This window comes from Thunnus albacares, chromosome 4, assembly GCF_914725855.1.
Source record: "Thunnus albacares chromosome 4, fThuAlb1.1, whole genome shotgun sequence".
NCBI lineage: Eukaryota > Metazoa > Chordata > Actinopteri > Scombriformes > Scombridae > Thunnus > Thunnus albacares.
In genome coordinates, this window is record NC_058109.1 from 3,416,466 (window position 1) to 3,429,189 (window position 12,724).

The 12,724-nt window shown below is 37.0% G+C and overlaps 2 protein-coding genes across 2 annotated transcripts in view; one reads left to right on the top strand and one right to left on the bottom strand.

Moving 5' to 3' along the window:
• LOC122981168 (hemicentin-1-like) overlaps positions 1-12,724 on the bottom strand; it is a 738,767-nt gene that overhangs the window by 98,638 nt on the left and 627,405 nt on the right. The gene's annotated exons all lie outside the window — the stretch shown is intronic.
• On the top strand, positions 3,421-10,358 carry LOC122981174 (butyrophilin subfamily 2 member A2-like). The gene is made up of 4 exons (XM_044349791.1): positions 3,421-3,666; positions 5,351-5,680; positions 8,857-9,135; positions 10,195-10,358. Exons 1-4 carry the CDS (start codon positions 3,579-3,581, stop codon positions 10,341-10,343), a joined length of 846 nt encoding a protein of 281 aa, XP_044205726.1. The 5' UTR covers positions 3,421-3,578; the 3' UTR covers positions 10,344-10,358.

The window sequence follows — 12,724 nt, forward strand, 5'->3', positions numbered from 1 at the left end:
TAACCCTACCTTGGGGTAAGTTGTGCTATAGGACCAACTTTTTTTTGATGGCTCATTGTTCTAAAACCATAATAATTAGATAACCTGTTTTAATTTCCATGGGTACACAACAACCTGAGGTATATATAGTAACTATTATTTGAAACAAATACACTTTTATTTTGCAGTAAAATCATCAAATGTAAAAAGTGGTTCATGTTACCCCGTTCTCCCCTACTGGTGTTTGATACTAATCCAGAAGCTGCTTTACTGGTTCTGAAAAACTCTCATGATGATACAACTCAGTCATCAGACTGGAGAAGGAAAATGTTTACTGGTGATTTAGACGTCCTAAAAAAAAACTAATGTAGTAATAAACAAATCCAGGATAGCTGTGTAGAGAATCATTTTCCCCCAGTACAAATGTTCTGGTCTTCTATTTATGGTGACTTGAATTGGAAAAAAGACTGATGGAGAATATCAGACAAATATTATATTATCAGTAAAATGAAAGAGGTTTCATTTAAATCTTACCCAGAATAAATCCTGTAAAGATCCTTCTGGAAAAGTTTAAACTGGGTATGAATTATTCTTGTGATTTCTGTGATCTAAACAAAGACATTTTCACTTATTTTTCCATTGTATGTATTCCTAAATATTTTGAAATATGTAAAACTTCTATCTAGACAAACATGCCATGCTTTATTATATTTGAATTTACTCTGAATAATTAGGTGTCCAGTTCATTAATATGTTCCCGGGAAACCAAATCCAACAGGATTAAAGGTATTTGTGCTTTGCAACTCCAGATGGCCTTGTGTTGGACTTCGAGACCTACCAGTGAAAGAACACCTTTGTTGAAGACCACCAAATGGGAATAGGTCCAAATGCAGTCCTGCGTTTGACTGAGATGGTTCCCAGAGGAACACTGGTGTACTTTGACTGGTATTTTACCACCATCAAGCTTCTGGAGATTCTTCTGGAAAGGGGCCTTCCTGCTACGAGAACAATTCAGAGGAATTGAATTCCAAAAGAGTGCCACTTCACTGCTGACAAGGTCCTGAGCAAAAAAGGAAGAGGGTCATCAGAAATGACTGTACGGAGACCTCATGAAATCGCACTCACCAAGTGGGTGGACAACAAGTCTGTTGTCATGGCATTGACCGTCCCTGGGATTGAGCCCCAGGACATCTGTTCCAGATGGTCAAAAAAAGAAAACAAGAAAGTCCAAGTCCCAGGACCTGCAGCAGTATCGGAATATAACAGCAACATGGTTGGGTTGACATGTGCTATCGAATGCTCAGCTACCACTGAATGTCCAGCTGCACCAAGAAGTGGACTGTTCGTACCAGGCTTCACTTCACTGATGTAGCCATCACCAACTCATGGATTCAGTACCGTCCAGACAGCCAAGCCTTGCAACCACCTACAAAAAAAAACCTCCCAATACCTGGAGTTCAAACTCCTCTCGGCTGAGGAACTGATATCCCAGGCACAGACAAGTCAACAAGATGAAACTGACTCAAGTGACGAAGAATTCTCTCCAGAAATCAAGAAAAGGAAGCCCCACCCAGATGAGAGCATAAGGAAATACAGTGTAATCCATTTTCCCCAAATGCTCAACATTCCAAATGTCTCCAGATGCAGAATGCCTGGATGCAAAAGCAAAACCTTTGTGAGATGCATAAAGTGCAACATGTTCCTCTGTGTTTCCAAAAAGTCAGAATGCTTCACGAAATACCATCTAGAGTCAAACGTCTAATGAAGAAATCACAAATGGTTCAGATGAAATGGTGAAGTTAATACGAAAGAATGGGAAATCTACATTTGCTATTTGTTTTGAAGGTGATGTTGTATTTTACTTCAGGATTCCAGCGGATCTTTCCATGTACATACTCAGCCTTTAAATGCTTCACATTCGAGAACAATAAAATCCTTGTTGTAAAATTTGAATAAAATTAAGTTGTAACATTTTTTTCTTTGCAATGTGTTTTTTTTCTGGGTCTCAGGAGGCTAAACAAAATTTTGTTTGTGGCCCCAAAACACTCCCAGCACAACCTCTGAATCACACACACTGCTCATAACTGAACGACCACAAACAATGTCTTTTAAAAATATTAAAATATATGAAAAATATATTCAAATTTGAGAAGTTAAGATACAATTAACAATTACAAAGTATTCAAAATAATAAATAATAAAGTCAATATATTTAAACTATAAAAAGCAACAAACCTGCACATAACAAGGTCTATAAAAAAGACAATGACAAATGAGCACAATATAACCAAAAATATTTTGCGAAATAAATAGCAATGAAAAATCAATATAAGAATGCAAAATATTCTAAATAAAGTGAACACTACAAAAGTCACTGGCAGGGTACAGGCAATCCTCAGGGATATATAAAGGTTTGGATACAATTCTGTCAGTTCCTTCTTCTGGACAAAGTCCAGCAGTTCAGTTGCAGTCATCCTGTTTGTCCTCCTCAGTGTGTTCTCAAGCTCCTCACGTTGTTTCTCCGGTGTTTCATCATCCAAGGTTTGGAAGTTTAGCAATACTCCAAACTTGCCTTTAACTTTTCCAAGTGTTTCAAACACTGCAGACGCAGTCATGTTGGAGTGGAGTAGCAGTCATGTGGTTCTGTTTTTGAATGTAGAGTCAAATAACAAACATAAAACTTATTTTAATGTTAAACTTCAGACATTCAGTGATTCTGTCTGTAGAGTCTCTAAAAACAAGAAAACTTTAAAGACATCTCATCTTTGAGAAACATTGTGGACAATATTGCCAGATGATTTAAGTTGATGTGCAACGTTGTTTATTCACTTTTTAAGATTGTATTCATTTTACTCTGTTTTTTAAGTATTTTTAAATAATTTTAATATGAATTTAATATTTTTTTTAAATATTACGTATCGTTTTACGTTGTCTCAAATACTTGCTTATGTACTGTTATAGGTGTTGTATTGTACATTACTGTTGTTAATAAAGTTATAAATAAAATTAAAAATTAAAAATTAAAAAAAAAACAGGATCCAGTTGACACTATGTAATTGCAACCTGGAATACATTTGTTCAGGATTTATGTTGGGAAATATGGTCTCTTCCTGATAGATACTTACTGGTTAACACAGTTAAAGAAATTTAAAAAGTTAAAGTTAAAGAAAGATCATTTATAGTTTTTATCCTGTCAAGTCATTGTTAGTAAGATTCCATCTGTTCTTCACTGTGATGCTGTTAGCTGAAGCTGGTGAGCAGCTAACGTCAGGTTAGTTGAGATGTTAGACGTTAAATGTGACAAATAAACTGGCATCCTTCCCTGACTATTGCTACTGCTATTGCTGCTGTTACTGTTATTGTTTTGATTGTTGTGATTCTGTCTCTCAGCTCCACCTCTCTCAGACGCACCTCCCAGCTCTCTGCCTCCAGAGAAACAGGAAGTGTACTACTGCACATTGGTAACATCCGGTGTGTTGAAAAGTGTTTCAGCTGTTATTTTATTTGTTACATTTAACTTCTAACATCGTAACTAACCTGAAGTTAGCTGTTCACCAGCTTCATCTAACAGGATCACCGTGAAGAACAGTCGGACAATAATGTCGTGTCTGAACATGAAAGTGAAACTTGTCTTCTTGTGTTTCTGTCTTCTGACTTTGTCTGGAATAACACTTGAACACGAAAACGGTAAGAAAGTGACGTTCACTACATCATTTACCAATAAGTGCTGGAAAGTTGGAGTGTTTGAGTTGTCTCAGTTTACCAAACTGCAGCAGAAAGTATCTACAAACTAACAGATTAGCTAATACTGCATCCACCGTCTACAGGCTAACAAGCTAACAGGCTAACTAGTACTGTGTCTTACTAACGAGCATCAGATCAACATGAACATGATGTGGAGGCAGCGATACATCCTAATAACTGATGTAATAATTAGCACAGATTAAAGATAACACCTGATTCTCCACAACAAGGTGACAAGAAGACTCTAAGAACAGAGAAAGTTACTAAACAATCATCTGTATAAAGAAAACTAAATGAAACTAAAACAGATAAAAATAACAAAGGAATTATTTCTCATAGTTTACTCAAGTTTAACTAATTAATAAATAAACTCAATGCTACATTTGAAAATTCAGTATTTATTAATTATCGATCAATGTTAATTAGTTATTACTTTTAGTCATTATTGACAGTTATTGGTCATGTTATTTGTATCTGTATTACAGTCTGATGCTCAGTACTCACTATTTTTTCTTTTTCTGCATCTCTGTTAGTTGTGTTTTAAAACTGCAAATGCAGTGATGTTGAGCTGCAACCAACATGATGTTCATTAGCTGATTATTTATCGTTTATTATATGAAATAGTAAAAAAATAAAGAAAAGAAAGACATTCAGGATGTGATGTCTTTAAGATGCTTGTTTTGTCTAACAGTCCAAAATCTTAATTATGGACTAACTGTTGCAGCTCTACAGTGATCACAACTAGATCCACAACTATTCTGATAATTGATTACACGTTTTGAATATTTTTTAAAGAAACAATACTGAGATTATCTGGTTCCAGCTTCTCAGATATGAATATTTTATGTTTTCTTCATTCCTCTACGATAGTAAACTGAATATTTTTAGGTTGTGGACTGTTGGTCGGGAAAAAACAAGACAGCTTTGGTTGTATCTTGGGTTTTGGGAAACAGTGATCAACAGTTTTAACTATTTTTGTTGGGACTCAGCAGCAGTGTTCTGGATCAACTGGATCCAATAATCAATATGAGTCAAACTTCAATATAAATGGGAAGGTTGAAGGGATTAATAATAGTCTGGTAAACAAACATTCCTGATGGAGAAACTTGATTATTTGGCAGTTTATAGACTTTATAGACTAGGCAGTAGTCAAGCGATATGTACAGTAAGGTAAGAAGATTACTGGTAGTTTATGTTTATTGAATCCAAAATAATAAAGTTCCAGCTGTATAAAACTATATGAATTGTCCTGGTAATATTTCAGCTGGTTTTCAAAGATAAACAGAATCCCACAGAAACATTGTGTGCTCTTTTGCTATTTTACACCCACTAAACCCTCAGTCTGAAAGAGTTGTCAAAAACCAAAACAAACCCAAACAGGTCTTTAAGTGTCTGTGTCATGTGACATCAGGTTTCTTATATGATAAACTATAAGCTTAAAAACACTTAAATTATGTCAGTATGAAAAATATCTTTAAATTAACCTGAATATTAACTGAAGTTCTTGTAAACTGTAGTTTCATAGATACAGAGGTGACATGTGAATGTGTCGTCTGTTTCCTTCATTAACCTGATTACTTTCTATTTAAACACAATAATTAAAACATGTTTCATCTTTCATCTCCAGATGTTGTTGAAGTGGTTGCAGCAGAAGGAAGTGACGCCATTTTACCCTGTTCACTCAGCACCAAGGAGAGAATCACATCAAAGCTGTTTCACTGGAAGAAAGATGATCAGAAAGAGGTGTTCTTCTATGATGCAGGCATTCATTACAATAACGGACGTGCAGGTCAAGATGAGCAGTTCAAAGGACGAGTCTCACATTTTCCAGGAGAACTGAAGTCCGGCAACGCCTCCATCATTATCCGAAATACAAGGATGGAGGACAGTGGAGTCTACACCTGTTTTTTTCCACGTCTTCAGCCAAGTCAACTATTCCACATCAAGCTTGTTGTTGGTGAGTGCTTTCATAAAACTATTAAAGAGGACATATTATGCTTTTTGTGATTTTCTGCTATTTATATACTGTTATGAGGTTCCAAAACTTGAGGTTAACGTATGTAGAAATGCTGCCTGCAAGTCAAAACCCAGGGCTTCAGCCTGCTCTGTTCACTTCATCGGCATCGTGTTTTTCAAATGTTCCATATTATTTGTTGCTAAAGTTTTCCAGGGTTTCTCTCCTGCAAAGTGGTTAATAGTGCTGCCTAATCAGTTCCACCTGCTGAGCCCATATGTTACTCTGTGATGGTTTCAACATTTATTTAAAGTGAGCTGGACGCCTCCACTATGAAATATCTCAGGGAAGCCTGAGCATATTTCCCAAAATGTTGAACCTTTAATGTTGATGTTGCTTTTTCCTCCGTTTCATTTTAGATTAAAAATATTTACAAGGATAACAACAAATAGCAAGTTCATATTGTCGCATAAATCAATGTCATCTTCCTTTTTTTCAGAACGCACCGTTAAAGACAGATCAGGAGAAATCACAGGTGAGTGATGTCACTGATGTCAACATCTGCAGTGTGTGAGCTATAACTCCGCCCCCTCAGGCCTCAGTATCATTCACAAGTTTTAATACTGTATCTTCATTCTGACTTTTGTTACTGTTCTCACACAACATGTCAGGCAGACGGGGGCCGAGGGTAATGTTGGGAGAAACAGCTGCATAACTCCAGGTTTAGTTGATCATTTACCTTCCACAGAAGTAATAGTACACAGTTTCTGATATACACAGCTGGTCCTTTGAACAAGTTGAACTCCCTGATGATCAATAATATCTCATAATCTCATAATTGATCAGATATCTATTAGATCTACAGTGCTCTGTCCCAAAATACAGATAAGGAGAAATCAGTGGGAAGTCTTTATTTTTATTCTCTTTAGAGCTGCTCACCACACTGTTTATGAGACTCAACACAAAACATGTCCATTACCATCCATTCATTTTCCGCTTCTTATTTGGGATCGAGTCATTGTGGCATCAGACCAGAGACAGAGCAAGTAAATGGTAAATGGTCTGTACTTGTATAGCGCCTTTCTAGTTTTCCGACTACTCAAAGCGCCCATTCACACACATTCATACGCTGATGCACAGCCATCAGGAGCAATTTGGGGTTCAGTATCTTGCCCAAGTACACTTCAACATGCAATCGAACCGCCAATCTTCCGATTAGTGGACGACTCACTCTATCTCCTGAGCCACAGCCGCCCCAGACAGGAAACCCAGACATCCTTTAACCCGGCAACGTCCTCCAGCTCCTCCTGGAGGATCCCAAGGTGTTCTCAGGCCAGAAGAGACATTTAATCCCTCCAGTGTGTTCTGGGTCTGCTACAGGGTCCCCTACCAGTTGGATGTGCCTGGAACACCTCCAGAGAGAAGGCATCCAGGAGGATCCTAACCCAGACCACCTCAGCTGACTCCTTTCAACATGAAGGAGCAGCAGCTCTACTCTGAGCTCCTCGCTCTATCTCTGAGGCTGAGCCCAGACATCCTCTGGAGGAAACTCATTTCAGCTGCTGGTATCTTTGATCTCATTCTTTCAGTGGCTACCCAAAGCTCGTGACCAGAGGTCTTCACCACAACGGTCCAGTACAACACTCACATTACTGCTGATGCTGCACTGATCCACCTGTCAGCCTCACGCTGCTTCTTATCCTCACTCATGAACAAGACCCAGAGATACTTGAACTCCTTCACTTTGGGCAGCAACTCACTCTCAACCCAGAGGAAGCAGTCCACCTTATTCCAGCAGAGCATCACGGCCTCAGATTTGGAGATTTGACTCTCATCTCGACCTCTTCGCTAACATCACTAGTTTAGTGTCATACAGAATATTGTATGAATCTCAGACTTCATTGTTATTGTTTATTTAATAATAAACATTTGCTTTGGAAAAGTTTGGACACCACTTTAAGTTTTAACAATTACTTTGAAGCTAAATTTCTTCACATTTATATTACTTTCTGAGATTTATATAATGTTTTCTGTCAAAACAAAAATTTTATTTTTAACTTCATGCCTCCAGTTGTTCACACAGAGTTTCGGTCAAAATGTTGAAGTCTTGAAGTCCAAGCTGAGATAACACTGACGACATTACTCTGGTTATTTTTAAAGACTAAAGCTGCTCCACGCATTGAGATCTGATCACTCAGACCACATTCGCAGGTGGTCTGGGCCACATGTGGCCACATTCATTTAGTAGTGTAAACGCAATGCATCCTGGGCCACATTGAGGGACCATCTACTCAACTGACGTCCTCTATTTTCCTGCAGACTAAAAAGGGGAATTGAATTGCTGCCTCTTGTGTTCAACTTGTTTGATATCAGGATAAAGAAAGGCATTATTTTGTTTTTCCATTTTTCATGTGAAATAAAAAAACATAATCCACCTCTGTGTTTCTTTTTCCCGTTTTTCCCTGTTCCCCTAACCAGTTTTAATCCTCAAATCAACAATTGGAATAGAAATTAAACCAAAACCAGGAAATAACTTGTTTTTTGCTTGTCTGTCTACAAAAAAGTTTCAGAAGCTGAATGTTGCTGAACAGTTTCTTCTGTCCTGTCAAGTTGATAACTACAGTTTTTAGTTTTGCGGCTGCTTTACTCCAAACAGTATGAACCTGGACTGTGTGTCTAACAGCTGACCTGTTGGATGTGTAGAAGAACACAGAACATTAATTAACATTAGATCTTGACTGATCCTGTCGGCGTGTCGGAGATTTAAATAATCAATGAAGTTATGCTGCTTTGCCTTGTGCGTAAATGCGCACAGCGTCTCTGAATGGAGAGACGCAGCTGCCGGGAGATCGCAAATCAATAGGACGAGCATTTCATTTTCATGAGGGGCACAATGCATTGTATTATTTATCCTGTTATGAAACAAGTTGAACGCAGCCATTTACCCTCCCTTATTTGCATATAGAGCGGGGAAGTGAGATCCAATCACAAGTGGTTACTCAGGACGCATGTTAATGCCAGGTGTGAACAGGGCATCTGTCATGATAGGAGTCAGAAATACTGTTTGTTTTCTTGAGTTGAAACTTGTTGACAGGTTGAACAAAACATCCCAGTATTACAGTTCATGTCTGATCCTGTAATTGTTCTTTACAAGTTATTGTTTTATACTTTGTTCACAGGTGCAGCTCCAAAGCCATCCGTCACAATACTTGATGAAACAGAAGATGGGCTGCTGCTGCAGTGTGAAGTTCGAGGTGCTTCTCCAAAACCTAAATTACACTGGCAGGACAGTGATGGAAACATCCTTCAAGCTGAAGAACCACAGGAGTCAGTAAGAGGAGACGGCTACGACGTCATCCTTCAAACTACTGTGACCAAGACCGACAACTATCACTGTGTTGCTACGCAGGAGGAAATCAGCCATCAGATTTATGCTCAGACATACGTGTATATCCATGGTGAGTTTCTTCCTAATCATATTTTAACATTCAAATGATTTTAATTATTAACATGTTTTTAGTTCAGAATAAATTTCAATGTGTGCTCAGACTGAACACAAAGTGAATGAACTCAAATCAAGTTGAAAACATTTTAAACTGAGTGAAAACTTCACACTTACACTGAAGCTCTGTGACTCCACTTCAGTAATGTGCAGAGATAAGAGGGAGAGTGAGAGAGTCTGGAGGAAATAACAAAGAACTGGAGTTAGTGTTTGTGCCCCGACTGACACCGACGACCTTCTAGCCATTAATTATGATAGTCAACTAATCACTTATTCAATTATTATTTCAACATTTCTTTAGTACAGTAGATGATGTTTATACAGTAGATCTAAAACTAAACATTTTGTCATTTCACAGTAAGTTGTGTAATAATGTAAATGTAGTCTAGACCTCTGCAGAGGATCTGAACATGTTAGTCCCTCCAGGAAGTTGCAGCATTTGGTGTCGTGATAACTGACGTCATCACATTCAGCAAAGGTTCAGGTGGAAGATGGTCAAATCTCACCTGCCAATAAAAATGATGTCATAGACGAAGCAAAACAATCCCAAATGTTTTGTTGCTCTTTGTTTTTCATTTAACCTGCATTATGTTTTGGTTTGTATTCAGTCAGTCAGAAGAACACAAGTTGATCAGAGATGGAAATAATCTACCTCCAACATAACAATGGACACTTTGGAAATCAAACTATATTTTTATATTAATTGATTCTATTTTCATGGCATTATTGATTGATTTTATTAGTGCTAATGTTGAGGTGAAAGTTTATTTAATAAAGGCTTATAAACGTAACTCAAGTACAGTATTTATTGTGTTAACACTGAGATCATTTTACCAGGTGAGATTGATCCTGTTGGTGGTTTTAATCTGCAAATAACTTTCAATGTTCAAATGTTGTCATTTCAGTTTTCATGGACACCTTAAGTTTTATAACCAATGTGCTGTACATGATATTCAGTGTATTCATTCATGATATTTATGTTCTGAGAGTCACACCAGTTTTTTGTTTGTTACAGAGAAACTGGTGGAGGACAAGTCCATCCACGGAGCCGGTGTGTTCGTAGGTGTATGGTTTTCTGGAGTTCTAACTCTCGCTGTAGCTCAGGCTGTGATTATTGGTGTAATGTGCATCATAAAACACCGCAAGAGAGGTAAGTTTAAATAATGTTTTCTATCAACATATCTATAATCCTGCAGGCATCAACATGACAGATACTGTGAACGATCTCGTGTCCAGAGTCTAAACAGAAGTCGTCTCAGATATGAATCATTCTGTTGGTTTTAACTTTCAATACAAACTGATACAAGTTGCAGTCTAACATGAAATCTTGTCTTTTGTTCATTCTGTTGATATTATAGAAACAAATGAACGGTGTCATTGATTGATTGGGGAACAATAGTGAATAGTGAACAGTGTTCGTGTTAAAGAGGTGTAGAGCAGAGAGGATGAGGACGTGTTTGATGGTCGACCTCAGTGTAACGAAGAGCATTAACAAATATTTAGTTGAAACTTGTTTGAAATATGTTCTATCAAACATTCCTGAGATGTGTAGTTAAGGCTGATGTGCTTTTCTATTTCACTGTTTCTCTGTTTTTCCTCTGAATTATGATCATAGGTATAGTCTGTGTTGTTGTTGAACACGTTTTTGGTCACATACGGTCACGTGGTGTTGGTGGCCGTAGCAATCAGCGTATCACCTGTTCACCTGTTAGCTGTTGGTTTGACTTCTGGTCTATTTACAATGCATCTAGATCATATTTACAATGTATAAAATGCTGCACCCTGCTTTTGTTCCCCCAGCCTGCAGTAGCTAACATTAGCTTAGCGTAATCTACTTATTAACAATAAAACTACAATACGACATTTCTAAACAAGAACAACCATCAACACCAACAGCCATTCTATCAAAGACCTTAACCAGGATGCTGCCACTTGTTATATCTTTCAACAGTTAACATGTCATGTCTGATCCTGTATTTGTTCTTTACAAGTTATTGTTTTATACTTTGTTCACAGGTGCAGCTCCAAAGTCATCTGTCAAGAGACTTGATGAAACAAAGGAATTGAAGCTGATGTCCTGTGAAGTTCCAAATGTTACTCCTCAATCACTCTGGCAGGACAGTAATGGACACGTCCTTCCTGATGAAGATCACAGGTACATTAAGAGTCACCTGTCAAACTGAATTCATGAGCAAACTGAAACCATTCAGTCAAACTTATCAATGTTCACCGTTAACTGTTTGAAAACAGACTTTAGAGACAGTAAAAATATTAAATCTATTTGGATGGATCATCATAATATAGAACAGACTTTATGTAATTTATACTTTTGTTTTCTGCAGGTTCTCCTCAGAGAAATGTGTCTAATGACAATCCTTCAAAGGAGCCACTAAATCCACCTGTTTGATGACTTTACATCTGCTGTAAAGTTTCCTCTGTGTGAGTGTGTGTGTAAATATGTAAAATGTAAATATACATTCTACAGACTTTTAGGAGACCTTTGTGAAACATATAATGGTCAGTTGTTGATCTTTCAGCATCATGCAGCTGAACAACCTTCAGCCTCCTAAATGACTGAATCATCACTGAGCACTTTATTAAAAACATCTGAACAATCTGATCTAATCTAATACAACAGCTCTGTAATAAATTCTACTTTATGAAGTTTTGTTGTCAGAAAGGTGATAATTCTACTTTATGTTTATCATTGAGGTGGTGGTGGGTGGTGGTGAACTGGAGTCAATTATATTGAAAAATGTTTCTAATATTTTGCCTCCCTCATGTTTGTTAATGCAGTGGACAAAATATTAGAAACACTTCAGGTGTCCAGTTCACCACCAACCACAACAACCTCAATGATAAACATAAAGTAGAATTATCACCTTTCTGACAACAAACACTGAAAATGTATAAACTTCATTAAAGTAGAATTTATACAGAGCTGTTGTACTGGATTACATTAGATTGTTCAGGTGAAAGTATTACAGTACTGTAGCTCAACATAAGTCACTGTTCAGTTTTATAAACTGTTGCTTTTATGGTTTTGTATTTTCACTTCAGAATTAAACTTTCCACTGGACTGTCGTTCAAGACATTACAGCAACTAAATGAATGAGATTAATTAAGCTTCATAGAAACTCAGTGAAACAGACTGAAAAATAAATAATGAGATAAAACTTAAAAAGAGACCTGATGGCACTTTGATAAAAATTTGTTTTAATTAGTTATTTATTTACTTTTGTAAAATTATATCTGACCTGTGTGAAATGTATGAATTACTTCATCATAGTGTTAAGATGCAGTCTTCCTTTCTTAAAATGTATTGATAATGTTGTTAATGAGAATTCTGTATTACAAAGACAAGTCGTGGTCTATTTTTCAAAGAGTGAAGTATGTGTAGATTGATCAGCTCATTTCTCATCATGTTGTATATACTGTGGCCTTTTGAATGAGCTCATCTATATACTCTATGTTATATCTGCAATAAGACATTTCAATCATTATGGTGACTTAAAGCTTTGATATATAACTATTCTGTACGTGAC